Source organism: Grammomys surdaster, unplaced genomic scaffold, assembly GCF_004785775.1.
Source record: "Grammomys surdaster isolate TR1022 unplaced genomic scaffold, NIH_TR_1.0 125357, whole genome shotgun sequence".
Classification (NCBI taxonomy): Eukaryota; Metazoa; Chordata; class Mammalia; order Rodentia; family Muridae; genus Grammomys; species Grammomys surdaster.
Genome location: NW_021620229.1, coordinates 91,025 through 108,593, shown reverse-complemented (window position 1 = coordinate 108,593; position 17,569 = coordinate 91,025). Strand labels below are relative to the sequence as shown.

General features: G+C 38.3%; 1 protein-coding gene across 4 annotated transcripts in view; it reads right to left on the bottom strand.

The window, feature by feature from the left end:
* The window catches only part of Cab39l (calcium binding protein 39 like), a 107,876-nt gene that overhangs the window by 28,554 nt on the left and 61,753 nt on the right, over positions 1–17,569 (bottom strand). For all 4 annotated transcript variants that reach the window (XM_028785884.1, XM_028785885.1, XM_028785883.1 and 1 more), the window contains 2 exons: positions 14,467–14,585; positions 3,884–4,052 (listed from right to left, as the gene is read on the bottom strand). In XM_028785884.1, the coding sequence (XP_028641717.1) occupies positions 3,884–4,052; positions 14,467–14,585 (288 nt within the window). The remainder of the gene's footprint in view (positions 1–3,883; positions 4,053–14,466; positions 14,586–17,569) is intronic.

The following is a 17,569-nucleotide window of genomic DNA, read 5'->3' as shown; positions in this document are numbered from 1 at the left end:
AAAATGAAAATACAACATGCCCAAACCTACTGGACACAATGAAGGTGGTTCTAAATGACAAGTTCAAAGCACCACATGCATATATTGAAAAAGAAAACAAAGAGATCTCATATAAACCTCACACCTGCAAGCTGTAGAACAACAACAACAAAAATAATATCCAACAGAAGTATATTGGAAGAATTAAACTCAGGGATGAAATCAGTAAAATAGAAACAAAAAATAATAATAAGAATAAATGAAACTAAGAGTTGGTTCTTTGAAAAAAAAAATCAGTAAGATTGACAAACCCTTAGCCAAATTAACTAAATGGTGGACAGTGACAGAAATTATCAAAATTAGAGATGTAAAATGAAGGGGGGGGCATATGACAACAGACATTGAGGAAATCCAGACATTTTAAGAACATACTTTAAAAACCTGCAATCCAACAAACTAGGAAACATAAATGAAATGAATAAATATTTTGGTATATACCAGCCACCAAAGTGAAAACAGACCTATAACCCCTAATGAAATAGAAGCAGTCACTAAAAGTCTCCCCCTGCCCTCCCCACCCAAAAAGAAGCCCTGAGCCAGATAGTTTTAGCACAGAATTTTACCAGACTTTTAAAGAAGAAATAATGTCAACATGTTGTGTTGTTAAAGACAAGCTTTAAGACGATGGGCAGGAATAAAAGTATTCCCAGGACAAAAAGGGCTAGCATGATTAAGCTATATATGCCTTTCTTGAAGCTTGACCAAAATAGAAATACTGACCTCAGGCCATGGGTAATTTTATCAGCAGTATCTGCCGCATCAATGCTTAGCAGAGCAGCATTCTTGAATTTCATAAGCTCACTATGCAAAGTTAAAACATCCACAGAGGTGTTAGAATTATGCCAAATACATTATAAGTGTCTTTAAACTTTTTCCTAATTATAATGACTACCACTGTAAATTTTAGAACTAACACGAATCCAATGGTATTTGGCATGACACTTGAGATGGCTGCTTATATCAACATGTTGGCAGCCAAAATACATGGCTTGAAACTGAAAATGGACCCCCAGACAGAGTTATTAAATTAACAGGCTGGCAAGCCAAAGATGAGTAAGATTCTGCACAGAGCCTTACCAACCTCAGACAGAAGTGCATTGCTTTTGATAATGCATATTCCATGAAGGGTAAGGAAAGCATTCTTGCCAGAACGACCTAAGACAGGCTCAGTCTTGTTTATGAAATAAAAAATGGATGGTAGTGGTGGCACACACCGGTAGGATTTGCTGAAGAAGGCAGAGGCAGGAGGATCACGAGTTCAAGGCCAGCCTGGGCTACACATTTGCCAGGTGGTGGTGGCGGCGCACACCTTTAATCCTAGCACTTGGGAGGCAGAGGCAGGCGGATTTCTGAGTTCAAGGCCAGCCTGGTCTACAGAGTGAGTTCCAGGACAGCCAGGACTATACAGAGAAACCCTGTCTCGAAAAAAACAAAAAAGAAAAAAGAAAAAGAAATAAAAAAGGGGGATAGGTGGAGAACTTTTGGGGCTGCTTGGCAAGCATCTGACATGGGCCAAGGACAAGGAAGTGGGCTCCAGGCAGAAATCTGACATTAGGCTAGAACGAATACGTAATTTCAGGCAGGAATCTAAATTTTAGGTAAGAACAAGGGAGTAGGCTTCAGACATGAAAATGACTTTGGGCTAGTGTAGTGGGAAATTTTCCCCAAAAGTTGGGAGGAGCTAAGGTGGGAGGAGTAAAGAGAGAAAGAGGAGGAATAAGGAGAGGAGGGGAAAGAGGAAGAGGAGGAGCTGAAGGCAGAGATGTAGAAGGAGGAGGGGGAGCAGAGGAAGACAGAGATGTAGGAGGCTGGAGAACCATGCTTGGACCGAGAGCAGTCCTGTGTAACAACTTATATCTAGGTTAGTTAATTGGGAAACACCCCCACTTGTGTGGAAATCTTGTTAATTGAGCATTATCAAACTCATAAAGCCTTTGGTTAATCATTACGCATTAGAATGTCATTCATACTGGGTACCGCGTGGATGGCAGGATGGTCTGGTCTCAGCCCAGCCTTGTGGAGACAGCATGGAAAATTGGCAGAGCCATCTCCCGTGCTGGCATCTTGTCGGTGGCAGGGACGGTGTTTCCAGTGCACACACAGCCTCTGGCTGCAGAACACGGCGGATGAGCTAAGCAGAGCCGCCACTTAGATAGTCGGCCCAAGAAAACACCGGTTTAAATATCTCCCGTAACAGGCTAGGTAGGACAGGGAAGTAGGCCTAGATATTTTGGTCATCCTGATGACTGTTTTTTTTTTTAACTATTTATTTATTTATTTATTTATTTATTTATTTATTATATGTAAGTACACTGTAGCTGTCCTCAGACACCCCACAAGAAGGCATCAGATATCATTGCAGATGGTTGTGAGCCACCATGAGGTTGCTGGGATTTGAACTCATGACCTCTGGAAGAGCAGTCAGTGCTCTTAACCACTGAGCTATCTCACCAGCCTGATGACTGTTTCTAAGTGACCACTTAGAAACAGTGGTCACTGGAGTGTTCATGGAATTTTTGTTTATTGTCTTGCTTGTTCTTTGACTATGTTTATTGTCTTGCTTGTTCCTTGATTATTTGAATCTACTGCATTGCTAATTCCTCAACCTAGAACGGACCTTAATATTTGCATGTAATTAAAATGGTATAAAAGCAAAAAAGAGGAGGGGAGATGGGACAGAGAGTTTCTAGGGAGGGGAAATAGGGAAAGGGGATGGCATCTGAAATGTAAATAAATTTAAAAAAAAAGAAAAAAAAAGAAATAATGCCAATGCTCTTCAAATCATTCTACAAAAATAGGAACAGAAGAGAAACTGCCTAATTCTTTTTATGAGGACCCTATTATTACCCTGATTCCCACAACACATAAAGACCCAACAAATAAAGAGAATTACACTTATGGTAATGACCTTGCCATTATTTAATTCCTTATGTGTATGGCTTTCTAAAGTGAAATAAATTGAAGATGAATGATCCATTGGATATGTAATTTCCTGTAGCTTCACATGAAAATTAGCTAACCTATTTTCTGATATGCTCTCTGAATATCTTTCTGCTGATAAAACGTATAGAAACAGAGTTGGAATATAGTTAGGGACTGAAGGGAGGAGAAAAGGGGAGGTTAACTGAGCAGAGTTTTAATCCTGCAAGATGAAAGGCTTCTGGAGAAGGGTGCCTTAGGACTTAGCCACATTAAATAATGCATAAAGAATGGTTAAGAAGGAAATGTGTATGGTATCACAATGAAAACATTTTTAAATTAAAAAATTAAGTTAGGTGAAATATATTTCCCATATAATGACAAAGGAGATAACAGATAATAAAAAGAGATGACTATACTGTTAAAATACAAAACATATATACACATAGATGACCAACCATATCAAAATATTAACATGCTTATTAATATTTTTTTAACCCATGGAAATGTGAAAGTTATATTGATACAATGACATGATGTCTTCATACTTCCCAGTACCCTCGTCCATCTCCTTTCCTCACCCAGGTCCTCCCTCTGAGGAAGTAGCCTCTGTTGATGGTTTCTACATACCCTTCCAGAGCTACACTGCACATGTGCCCAGAGGGGCTTATCACCTTAATCTGCTGTAAATGTTTAGTAGTTCTAGCACATGGTAACATGCTCCTTCCACCTCTTCACCAGACATGTCAGAAGCCATTCCACTGAGCTGACCTTGTGCTTAGTACATTGAGTATTTTTCTGCAGTGTAAATGACTGGCCTCACTTCATCCATGGCTGACTACCTAAGGACTAAGGAGTAGAAGTGCCTCTTTAGAAGTCAATCCACTTGAACTATATAAGCTTCCTGATTTAGGGAAAAAATTACCTTAAAAGTAGCGAAGGCATCTGAAGCAATATCAAATGTGGACAGCTCCACATACTTGAAGAAATCTCTGAACTGATTAGAAAAGAGGATGATTTTGGCAAGTGGCTCATGTCGAATACACTCTCTTAGCATAATCCCACAGCGTAAGGCAATTTGTGGGGCTTCATAGCTAAAGCACAAACAAGAGAGAAAACAGAACAGTTATCCCATTAACAAAATCTTTCAATGGCATTAAAAGAACCAGTTCAGTTCTGATAACAGAAACACAGACACCATTTGTCACAGTTCATTCAAACATCATTCATTCAGCCCACTGACAGCTATGTGCTAGGCATCATTCCAGATGTTGGGGACACTAGAGCAAACAGGAAGGTCACTGTCACTGCATCCTTAGCATTTTAGTGAGGGTGTGTCTGTTGGAAGAGGCAGAATAGAGACCATGTTAAAGGTCATTTCTAGGAAGTGCTGTGAAATCTGAAGGCAGCAAACTGAGCAACTTAGAGTGGGTATTTACTTGTGTGGATGTGAGAGAGTATTTGTGAATATTTTTAATTTAGACTGAAGGAAAGGGCAACCTTCAAAGTAAGAACAATCTGGTGAGTCAGAGGAGAGGAAATGTGGCTAGCAGGGTGGGATGGAGGAAAAAGCAGTGAAGAGTGTGGGGAGGGCAGGGCAGGACCAGTCATATACACATTTGAAAGCTAAGGTAAGCAGTTCAGTTTAAAGCAAGAAATTAACACATCCTAACTCATGTTTAAATAGATGGCTCTGAGGGTGTTCCAGTGGTAGAGTAATATTTAGCATGCTGGAGGCCCTGGGTTCAATTCCTTGTACCAACAAAAACAACAATAGTTACTAGGAAATAAGGAATAGACTGGGCAGCTAGAGTAGAAGCTGGGAAAAGGTAAGAACAGATGTCTAGCAACAGTAATGGTGGCCTGGTATGGCAGCGGAGGCATGACAGAAAACCTTAAGCAGATGCTGATGCTGTCTAAAGGGAGAGCCAACAAGACTTGGAGATACTGGAGGTAGGGCTAGTGAGGAATAAATCCAAGTCGAAGGTTCAAGGATGATTCCTGTGCTTTTAGCTTAACTGGGTGGATGGAGGTACCATGCAGAAATTGATAGAGAAACAAGTTAGTGAAGAGGTTAAGAAATTGGCCTTGGGCATCAACATTAATTTGAGGGATGGAGATGGCTAACACCTAAGGATGCTGACCCCTTGTCAGCACAGAGAACCCATCTTGAATTAAGGAAAAAGACAGGAGAGAATTATATGTAAAATGACCTGAAAGCAACAGATGAACAGTAGAGAACTACCTACTAACTGGCTCATTGACATTGTGAAGTAGAATTATGGCTCGCAGGAAAGTACACTACAGAAACAGCATTTACTACAGAAACAGAGGAAGACTGGCACCCCAGATCTGCTCCACTTCCAATAGCAAGTCTTTCGAATGTTAAATTAAGCATCTGAATGAACACAGGACTGAGTTATATTTTATTGTGTGGTAACATTCCAAGAAAATGGGTAACAGCCAAATAAGACAATTCCTATACTGCATGATTCAATGGAAAATTGTGCTAAGTGCAGAGAGAGAGAGCAAAGGCAGCTGCATCTGTAGAACATAGAGAAGCTGAGCTGAAACAAGATGATGCTACCATGGCTTTAAACAGATTGATTATTTTTCATTTCAATTACATATAGTACTGGATTGTGAGTTTTAGTACTAGGCCTACTGAGAAAAGTAACTCTAAATGTCTTAGTTCTTGAAAGGCATTCTAGTACAATGTTCTTTGAGGAAAGGATAGTGTAACATCTACAATGTACAAAGGAACAGGTTTATTTTTCAAATTTACTGCAAATTGTAAAAGGGGATATACAACTTATTGTTCTTCTCGCTCTAATTTTGCCATGATGTTTTGGTTTTGGTGGTAGATAAAAAAAATATTTGATACAGAAAGTGCAAAATGTAATGTGACATTTAATAATTTCCACTTTGAAGTTATATATATATTTCATTAAATTATATTCATTTTGGGTCTGGTTTATTTTGGTGTTTGCTGTTTTTATTTATAAGTGTTTTTATAATAAAATTTGTTTAAAAGAACTAAAATGTAACCAACATAAATTAATTTTGTGGCAAAAGACTACATTTACAATAAATGAAGAAAATCAAATGTCTGAAAACTAAAATTAAATAATTCTGAAATAAAACTTCAAGAGAGGGGATGAAGAGATGGCTCAGTGGTTAAGAGCACATTGGAAACTTGCAGAGGACCTGAGTTTGGCTCCCAGCTTTCCTGTCAGATGGCTCATGGGCACTGAGCAACTCCAGCTCCAGGGGAACCAGTGCCTTTGGCCTCCATGAAAGGACCTGCACTAATGTGTACACTCCCATTCACAGAGGCACACTTACACATAATGACAATGACACAGAAAACAACTACAACTTTAAAACAGTCCATGAAAATTTATCAACTACTAATGATAACATTTTGTTAAATAATAAAGAACAATGGATTCTTTTTCATATGACCGTATCATTTGCAGAAAATTCAGACACAAAATAAAATTCACTTTCCTACACTTTAGAAAGTAGGTTACTTTACAATATCTAAGTTTACAAAAAAAACAGGAGGGAAAATAGTAAAGAAAGTTCAGGGTGATAATGATTTATTTTCCTTTATGCTAAATGATAAGCACTATTCAGTATTTTAGTATTCTGTTAACTCACAATAGCATGGAATGCCAATATATTCATATAGACACAATTTTCTTTAAACTATAAGGAACACCAATTTATGTTAGCAATCTCTCTTAAGAAAGGAATTTAGAGATTAGTCTACTGGAATTCAGTGTCAGATATAATATGGACTGTTAGGGCCTATTTTCTTAAATGTCAGGGAAGAAACATCAATTATACTTTTGTTACTCTAAGTAAGAGTGTTAAAGAGACTATAACTAGCCTAGCAGAACAAGTGCACAACTTTAATTTCAGCACTCGGGAGATGGAAACAGGCGAATCTTTGAGTTGGAGGCCCACCTAGTCTACTGAACAAGTTCTAGGACAAATAGGGCTGTGTAAAGAAAACCTGTCCCAAAAACAGAACAAAATGAAACAAAACAGAGGCTATAAAATAACGGCTATTGGCCTAATGCAGTGGTTCTCAACCTTCTAATGGTGTGACTACAAGTCATAATGTAAATATCTTATATGCAGGATATCTGATGTGTGACCCCCCAAAGGAGTTGTGACACACAGGTTGAGATTTAGAGAAATAACAGGACTAGATAAACACAGTATCTAAGACTAATTAAAATGTACACTTACTAGTTAAGATACCTGTGGGCCTTCAGGCCACCAGTTTTGTGTCCCATCTCAGCCCTGTATCCCTAGAAGATGAAGCTCTCAGAGGGAATGTTTTTCATACACGTGGCATCTCTAATGCATCCTTCAGCACTAGTTCAATGCTCCTCTCCAGTCCTTTTTACTCTCCCTCCTTTGCACTTCACACAGTGTCCTTAACCTCACATCAGCACACCAGAAGTCACTATGAATCAGTTCTATCACTTCATTTCAAACACCTTTGTTTCTTGGGCTGTGTCTCTCTCTCATCCTTTCCCATGGTCTCTCCACAGTTCCCAGGCTCCAGTGTTAACTGTGTCCTATGGTTCCTTTCCCACCTTCTGAATGCTTTTTCAGTGCAGACACATGATGAATCCAATGAATCTCAAACTCAAATGGAATCTACCAACATTAGCGAATGCTAATGAGAGTCAAAGGCCGGCTTACACAAAGGCTGAATGATCTCCACCCAACATGTCTCATTCCTGAATTTAGTTTCCAAGCTGAGACCATCTATAAAAAGTTTCCACTCCAAGTTTTGGGTATAATTAGTTCTATTTTTCCTTTCACTTCATGAAGTTTATTGGAACCATCTGTGATGCACTCATGGTTTATTTCTAAGACTCACGAGAACATTTACAAAGTACTGCACTGGGGAGAACACTTATCAATTCATCCCAGAAGTTTGTCTCCAACAGTGGGAAATGTCATTTTCTGACACAGCAACTGCTTAAAAGTTAGGAATACAATTGGATGTTTGGGAATTTCTTAATTTTCCTCAATACCCTCCATGGATCTATGACCCACACATATCATTTCAACTTGATAATCCTGACTTGGTAAGTTATTGCTTACTATATAAAGAAGTGTCCAATATGCTAAGCCTGTCTTAAGTTTCAAAATTAGTCTTTATCCTAACTCATCCGTTCTACTCCCAGATAAGCTTCCCAGTAACAGAGCCTATGACTAATCATGCTATTTCCCACAATGGCTAACCTAGAGTAAATCATCAGCTAAAATTAATCACTATCTTATAAAACTGAATCAATTTTTCCCCAGATTTATAGTTTAGACAACACAGTATGAACCCTACCTAACTCTATCAGTATGAGAAGGCACACTATTATATATTTATGTTCATTCAAAAAATAGTAGTATATCAGAAGAGCCTTTTAAATTTACTAAATGGAAAATATAAGAACAGACATCTTTAAAGAAATTAACCTTGACTGACCAGGAAACTTTCTCCCTGCTGGCTAGCTTAGACCGTGTAGAACGGTACCATGAAGGCTGCTATAGGAGAAAAGACAACAATAGTCTCACCCTCTACTGGATCCTGTATATTATAATACCAACCTGGCTGGCAAGATGTGCCCGTTAGTGCAACAGTCGTATGATGGTTATGGGGTAACCAAGCAATTTTTTTTAAAAAAAAAATTAGATATGAAGCCTGTTCTATAGAAGGGATTTCAATGACTGGTATTGTAAAACTGATCAATATCCTATAGCCAAGGAGATCATAGGCTCTACAGGGGTCACTTACTGTTGTTATTAAATGATCATATTGTTAAACTGCCTTCTAAATGTTTGTTTAAAGCCACAGATTTGAATTTTTCTCAACTTTGGTTAGAAAAATCACTTTTTGCAGTGCATAGTAGTGAATAAAAGCTTCACATCTGGTAAATGTGTCAAATACAACTAATTATTAGTGTTCAGTTGTGGCTGAATAATCTAAATTAACTCTTCAACTTCCATCCAAGGTTCAGGAAACACAGTGAAAGAGTGGCTAGAGAGACAATAAACTATTAGGAACTATTAGGAATCGATGGTTACTGAAGAAAGGAGAGTCACTCTTTTTAGGAGATGTGATCATTGGTAGTTTGCCCATATCTCAGTGAATGGCCCTATACCCGAGTACATGTGGACAGCATTAACTGGGCCCAAGGTATCATTTATTCCTATAATATGGGGTTATAAATACCAAAAAAGGAAGGCATAAACTGACAGGATAAAAATATTTTATGTAAGTGTATAAAAATCAAAGAATAAATAAAAAGTGTTATTTACATAAAAAAGAATAAAAAGAGCAAATGTTTCAGTTGGTAATGAGTACAGTGATCATTACATAGAAAGCGCCAGAAGAAAGATCTTGTGTAAGAACATCTCAAGAACAAAGACTGTATTATATAAAGGAAAATGACTTGTTGTTACTGTTGGGAACAAACAATGCCATGTGACAGCCCTTGGAAAATGTCTCAGAAAATGTTATTTACCAAAAGACCTACTCAATAGTCAAGAAGGTCTGCTTCTAATCTAGAAGCATTTGCATAATTGAAAAATAATGAATAAACTTTGTCTACTTTGAAGGGTTAGCAGCAGCAAGAATTCAGTGTGAGTAAGAATCTGGAATCTAGATTAGTGTCTCCAAGAACTATTCCTCACCAAATCAACCAGAATCCAGGTCTGTGTCAGGAGATATGAAGTTGGGTCTGGTAGATCTTCTTGCATCAGAAAGCAAAGAAACTCTTTCAAAATATTTTAGTGAGGTTAAAAAAACAGTGTCCTGAAAGGTCACAACTAATTGAATGTTAAGAAAACTGTGTACAGTAACTGAGATATGTGGGAACATTATATTAGTTAATAAGATACCAGAAGAGTATGTTTGTGTGTGTGTGAAGAGATGGAGACAGACAAATAGATACAGAGAAGGAGAGGGAGAAATTCACTGACACCAATGGAAGTTTCTAGGACAATAACCTATTTATTCTCCAAGCTGATAATAAAAATAGGCATTTATTCTGCTTCTCTGAGATGAATTTACTTAAGAATAACAGTTACAGTAGATGACTGTTATTTTTCAGAAAACTACTCCAGCTAATAAATAACTAATTTTGAAAACTATTTTGTTGTGACCCCTAACAAAATGATGAACTCAATATAAGGATGTCAGAAAAGCTTATAACTGATTAGATGCTACCATCTGAGCCTAGAACTCAAGTCACAGCATCAGTAAAGGAATATCTCCTGATGTGATGAAACATTGATTACATGGAACCATCTACAAAATATCATTGCAAATTAAAAGTTCACTTTGAATCTAATCAAGTTTCAAAACAGAAATGCTAACCTAGAAACAGGTAATATGGGAATGAGGGATAAGAGGGTGGCACTCCATGTGTTCATAGAGGCCAGAGAACTTTGAGGAGTGGGTTCTCTCCTTCCACTGTGGGTTAAGTATCAAGCTTGTACAACATGCACTTTCACCTGCTTAGCCATCTCCATGCTGGGTAATATAATAATTTAAATGATCCTCTAAGAAAGCCGTGTGACAACTTTACACTGTAGAAGAACTTGTTCTTCATCAGACTCACAATACAGAAATATGTGGGTGGGTGAGGTGCTGAATGAGAGGGACTTCAAAACTTTTGGCTAAGAAAAATAACAACCAAATACAGTAAGTAGTCCTTCTTATGATACTTCTTTAATATGTGAACTGGAGGAGAGAAGCAAACAATATAAGCAAAACTGAAGGTAGACTGGGTATTGGTTGTTACAGAATTTTTACTGACTTATAAGTACACTGTAGCTTTATGAAGTTATTATTTTTTGAAGTGTTTATTGAAATGTTCAGAGGTTTGCTTTAAATTGGGGGAGGAGAGATGGCATATGCCAAGTTAAACAGCGACAGCTGAGTGATGGGTGAATGAGCTTCTGCATTTGTTACTTTTGTAGATTTTTTCAATGAACTTGGGAAAATAAGATTTGGGGAGATATATGTAGTTTTAACATTAGATAGACATCTAGTGGTCACGATTTCTTTATGAAACACTGAGAAAAGTTTAGTGGTCTTGGAGTGCCATATGTCTCAGCCAGGAGATGAATTAATTTAGAATGAAATGGTTCTTTAAAAAGTCTTTTTCATAAAATGTGGACTTTAAATTCCTTATGCTTAGCATCCAGATGACTCTTCTTTTTATACAAGGATCAATTTCTCTCTGTGTGACATATGGTTGGACATGTGTTCAATATAGCATGTAACTATTGAGCCCCTAAATAATGCCATTGTCTGGTATATAAATAGGCCAATCAAGTTATTGCCTAAGTTTTCAAGAACCTTCAGAAAAGATAATTTAGTAAAAATGCTGAGCTTTAACAGAGGGCTACATGTAAAATCTCCTTTTTACACTGGATGGAGCAGAGCTACTCCAGCCAATGTTTCTCATTATCTAATCTGTCCTGAGAAGCACCAACAATTAATTCCATCTTCCTTAATATCTGAATTGCCTTAGTGAATGAGAATTCCTGGAAAGAAACTGTGTCTGCAAAATCTGATTGATAAGAACTGCAGTGATGTACAGAGGCTTCTATACTTCAGGTCCAAAGCTTTTACTTGGGGCCAGATTTAGCTCCCTAAATAGCCATCTCCTTTGACCACTTCTGTGTTAGAACACACTGTGACTAACAGATTAAAATCTTTTAGAACCTATTAACTTAGCAGACCACTAGTCTCCATCAACCCAAAAGCTAAGAATGTCTTCAGAAAGCATTTAAGGCCTTATAGGAGAGATCTCCCCATCTTGCTGTAAATGTTCTGATATACATCAATATATTTTTATGATAGTCTTTGCTCTGCTACTATAAAACTTCATGAATTGGTTCCATGTAGGAACATGGAACTGGAGTAACCTAGCTTCATGTTTCCTGAACCACTGTAATGTGACAGGGCAAGTCAGTGAAGATTTCTATCCATCTTGTATTCCTGCTGAGGCCACTTCAGGTATAACTAGAATTGGATCTTCTTACTGGAAGATTTGTGGAAAATTATCCTATTCTAGGAAACCAAGGAAAGTCAGGATGTCCTACCTAACTTATCTTGACATGTGTTAAATAAGTACTTATGCAAACCTCCTCCAGCTAATTACTTACCTTCTGTTAAACTGCCTGCTTTAGCAAAACATCCCCCTGCAGTTTCCAAGTGAGATACCAGGATGTGCTTTTTGCTTTTAAAAGCCCCCTTCTCTAAATGGTCATGGCTACACTTGGGTCTCAAATACCTGAGCATAGTCTCAACTGGTTGGAATAAAGACTTTTAATTGGCCGTAGACTATGTCTGAGTGGTCTTCTCTGGTGGGCTCCTCATCATAGTCACTCAAATTTGGCATCAGAATATTTTTTTCAATTGAGGTAAAAGCTGTGTTCTTTAAATTGATGGCCCTTAAATCTTCCTTGGGAACATATAGGACTTAACCAAATCTGGATTTAAAATGTGCTCTTTCAAGTTTTCTAACCTTAAGTAATACCCGTACTGTCTGAGTTACTGTGAATAATTACACGCCTGGTACTGAATAAGCACTTAGTGTGGCATCTACAAGACAGAAAGTGAAGGAATGAACCCAACATGAATTTTAAGAGAGAAAAATCCAGAGGTGCAGCCTCTAAATTGTTATTGATAGTTTTATTGGGAGAGTTTATGGAACATACTCCTTTTTTATATTAAACATTTCCAAGATAAGTAGCTTATTATCTTTGAATCAGAAAAACTGAAAATTGTTTTAAAAATATTTCCCTTGTTTAATACCATATCACTAAAGTATGGTTCTAATTTTGGTCTCAATCCCCACTACCATCCAAGCCACTTCTCATGCTGCCACCAGAATCCATCAGGTATAGTTCCTAAGGAGGCTGCAGAATGACATTCCCGTTCGTTGGCAGGGCATGGAAGGCTCTTACTAATATGGTCTCTCTGCCTTTTCAGCTCTACCTCATCCTTTTCTGCCTCCTCCTAACCTCCAGCCACACTAGGATTCTTGTCATTCTCTGTGCACACAAATATATTCATATTCTTTTTACCTGTTTGTGGGATGAAATGTCCATGAGCAGACTGATCTTAGGAAGCATATGTAGAGATGGAACTGACATGGATCCGACCTGGATCATCTGCCCAGCAATATCATGTGACACTTGTCCTGTGTTGAGTCACTCCATTTTGGGCTCATTTGCTGTAAGAGTCTAGTGTTCCCTAACTAGTAAAAAATCCAAGTGCATTTTCTTTTCCAGAGCTAAGAGAAGAATCTCTAAAAACCATTACTTTGCGTCAGCCCCAAAGCTATCACAGTATATTTCTTTGCTCAACAATGCATGGTAACATGGGCAAACAACCTCAACGAGATTAGCTGTAAAATTCAAATCTGTGGTAAAGTCTACTAGGAGGACAAGAGAAGGAAGTGAAATGCCAACAGAACTGGAAAACTAAAGAAAGCAGTTTAAATTTGGTAAGTTGAGAAATTATGATAAGCACATTATTTGCAATGCAAAGGTAAATATATGATTTATGTATATTTAAAAATGTATGACTTTTTTTAAAAAAACTCAACAACTAGAAAAGAATTGGGCAATGAGATTGAAGAATGAGGAAGAAGCAAAGAGCTCCTGTTCATTGATATTCTTGATTGTCAAATTGTGTTATGTATCACTTTAACATGGTTAAATATTTATAAGTTGACAAGGGAGAAGGTGACATAGGTGAAGTAGACTTGTGTGGCTCTACAGCACTGGAAACAGGAGTACTACACAGTAAGATGAACCGTCCTGGCTTGAGATACAGAACAGCCAGGCAGCGCAGGGGAGGAGGACCGTCATCTGCTGTGTGCATGCCTCAAGGCACCTAGGCTACCAATCTTTAGGAGTCAGAGTAGCCTCACTGTGCTCAAGAGGCATGTGAGTAGATATAAAAAGCAATAATGAGGGGTTCTCCTTTTTTCCCTCCTTTACAGCTCTGGTTAAAAACAGTAACACCTATTGCATTCCCACATGTCTCCTCCACCTTGGCAGATGTCAGCACTGCAAGAATGTGTACCTCTATTGTTTAAGATGGAGAGCTAGAACATATACGTATGTACTTGCACACACATGTGTAAGGAAGGGACACAGCATCATACAGGTAGGGACATAGTACCTGGGCAGTTAGGAATAGGGTCCGTGAGGAAGCAAAAGAAAGATGATAGTAAGAGACATGGACGGCAAAAAGACAGAGGAAAGACAGGTAGGAAATGGAAGTAATGGAGACCAAAGTACAAAGGGAGGACTTCCTTTAGGCTTAAAGCATTTAGAGATAGATCTAGAGGACCAGGCTTACATATAGCAAACACTGACCAGGCAAATGAGGCCAAGGAGACACAGTGCATACTTTTTAACAGCTATGTTAACCCTGCTTCTAGGAAAACCAGTACCTACCCTTTGAGAAGCATAAACAGGATGTGAGGATGAGAACTGATATACTCCACAGTAGGACACCGTGTACCAATCTGTCTTCTCAGGATGTTGTTGAATATCTGGGTCACATCTTTTTTTCCCTGTTAAAGAAATATGTTACCATTAAATGGTGTGCTTTTAATGGATAAACTGTATAGAGTGTGGGATACAAACATACACTCTCACAGATATAATGTCTTCTGTATACAATGCACAATACTTTCCTATTTTCATTTGTCTTCACAAAGTTCACTAAATGGGCACAACTCTTCACCAAATGTACAGGGTGGGAAACTTGGCAGGGGTGAGGGTGTCTATGTGCACAACTGGAAATACAAAACCACAGATGGGTAGAAAGTAGCAGCAAGAATCAAAATTTCTATGCTTTTTCTCCTTTTATCTCTCTTTAGATTGAAATGGTGACTGACGTCTTCACTTTATCTATTCATTTACCTTGAGGCTTTTAAGAAACATTTTTTAATGAGATGTAAATTTAAAATGTGAGTTTTCTGTATGTAATATGTAACTTGCATGTGTATATAAACATATATATGTATATATATGTATATGTGTGTGTATGTATATATATATATGTATACGTGTGTGTGTATGTATGTATGTATATATGTATGTATGTATATGTATCTGACCTATATGAAATCATACATAGCCTAGAGAAAAAGAGACTTTTGGTCCTAATTGCCTGGGTTAGAGGAACTACTGTCAGTCTTAAACAAGGCTTTTTAAGAGTCTTCATGCATCTTACAACCTGAGTTGAGTTTGATTCTGTAAAAGAAGCCCTAGATTGAACCCATGTTCCATATATATAAAGGGGGGGCAAATGATACCAATTATTACAGTATACCAATTATTCTGCACTTTGTCTTTCAACTGAACCATCAAATGTTCCAATAGTTACTGTGCCCCTTCAAGGCATCTTCACTTGGTGGCATCAGGTTCCAAGAAATGACACCACTCTCTTTCCTTAAGTGCCTCAGTAGCACCCTTATGTTAAAAAAAGTCCATTGCGTTCCATAACACTGCCCCTGCCTATTGCTTTGCACTTCTGCATCAGAGTTTATTGCTGCTGTGTGATGTATACTAGCGCACAGTTTTTAGTGTTCGTGCATCTCTGGCTCATGTTCTCCTTGTGTCCTATATACTGTTCCACAGGCCATTTTTAAAGACTCAATTCAGGATATTCTCCACTGAGACGAGTGCCGCTAGTCTGTTATAGTCTGTTATAGTTTAATATTACACTTTGTCTACAATAACTGGTAGCTCCTCTAAATGACTACCTCTACCTCTACCTCCTGTCAGAGCAGCAAACCTTTAATAAGTACTGATTCTGTACCAGGAGCATAAGTTAACAGCTTTCCATGCACTACTCAGTCTCTACAACAGACTTATGAGGGACATATTATGGACAGAGAAAAGCTGAGGACATGAAATGTGGAACAGCCAGGTTCTCTCATCAGTTGATGGAACCCAAGGTCTCAGTTTTTAGCTATCATCCTAAATTGATTGCCAACACACAAGACAGTGGATTAAAAGGAATGAGTTTTGTTTCTAACTTCCTAAGGAGGTTAGCTCTAAAGAATACAGGGCCCATTTGAATGTATATATTATAGTCTGGAGTAGAATATGCTCTCAATAAATAGTTATTAGACTGCGCAATTATCTTAGAAGTATGCCTCACCAGATACACAGGCCACTGATACATCTCTTATTAGAAACATGGAACTTATCCCTCTCTTTTTTTTTTTTTTTTTGAGACAGGGTTTCTCTGTGTAGCCCTGGCTGTCCTGGAACTCACTCTGTAGACCAGGCTGGCCTCGAACTCAGAAATCCGCCTGCCTCTGCCTCCCAAGTGCTGGGATTAAAGGTGTGCGCCACCACCGCCCGGCTTATCCCTCTCATTTTTAAATTTAGTACTTTTTAATACAAGAGACACTTAAAAAAAGAGAAAGAACTAAAACTGAAAAATGAGACCAATAAGATTATTCATTAATAATTCAGTCTTAAAATTGCCCTGCCCTTTCTGGGATCTCAGGTATTCCAGGTTGGCCTCCAATTTGCTATAGCTAACCATGACCATAAACTTGTGATCCTGAGTGCTAGGATGATGGGTGTGTGCCACCACACGATGCTGATGGAGTACTGAGATGCACCCAGGGTAAGCCATGCATCTGGGTAAGCCAACAATCTACAACACTCTCCAAGACTTTAAAGCTGTCAGTTTTATAAAACACAAAGTAAATGTGGCTTAAGAAAAGTAACACAGGAGCTGGAGAGATATGTCACAAGTTAAAGAGCACTGACTGCTCTTGCAATGGACCTAGATTTGGTTCCTAGCACCCAGATGATGGCTTAAACCATCTCTAACTCTAGTTCTAGGGGATTCAATACCCTCTTTTGGCTTCCACAGACATTGGGCACTTCCGTGATGCATATACATACATGTAGGCAAACACTCACACACATTAAGTAAAAACAAATATTTTAAAAGGGAAAATAATAAAGAGAAAAAATTCTGAAAGAGTAGCATTTACCTCATGAAAAACATTATATACAAGGTCCTGTGTCTAATCTCTAACAATCTCCTACACAAACAAATTCAGAATATAATTTATACTTTTAAAACTGAGATTGAAATCTCAAAAAATGAAAATCTCCAGGAACCATGATTAGGCAAAGTTCTTAGCCTTGACTGTAACAAAAAGTAAAGAAATAATAAAATGATTTCATGGATGGCTTTAATCCTCTGGGAGGCAGAGGTAGGTGGATCTCTGTGAGTCTAAGGCCAGCCTGGTCAACATACTGAGTTCCAGGACAGCCAGGGCTATGTAGATAGACCCTATCTCAAAAGAACGAACACGTGTGCACGCACACACAAACACACACACAAAGGGAGGGGAGGGAGGGAAGGAGAGAGAGGGAAAGAGAGGGAGGGAGAGAGAAAAAGGAGAGAGAGAGGGGGAGGGAGAGAGGGAGGGAGGGGGAGAGAGAGGAAGAGAGAGAGAGAGGAAGAGAGAGAGAGAGAGAGAGAGAGAGAGAGAGAGAGAGAGAGAGAGAGAGAGAGAGA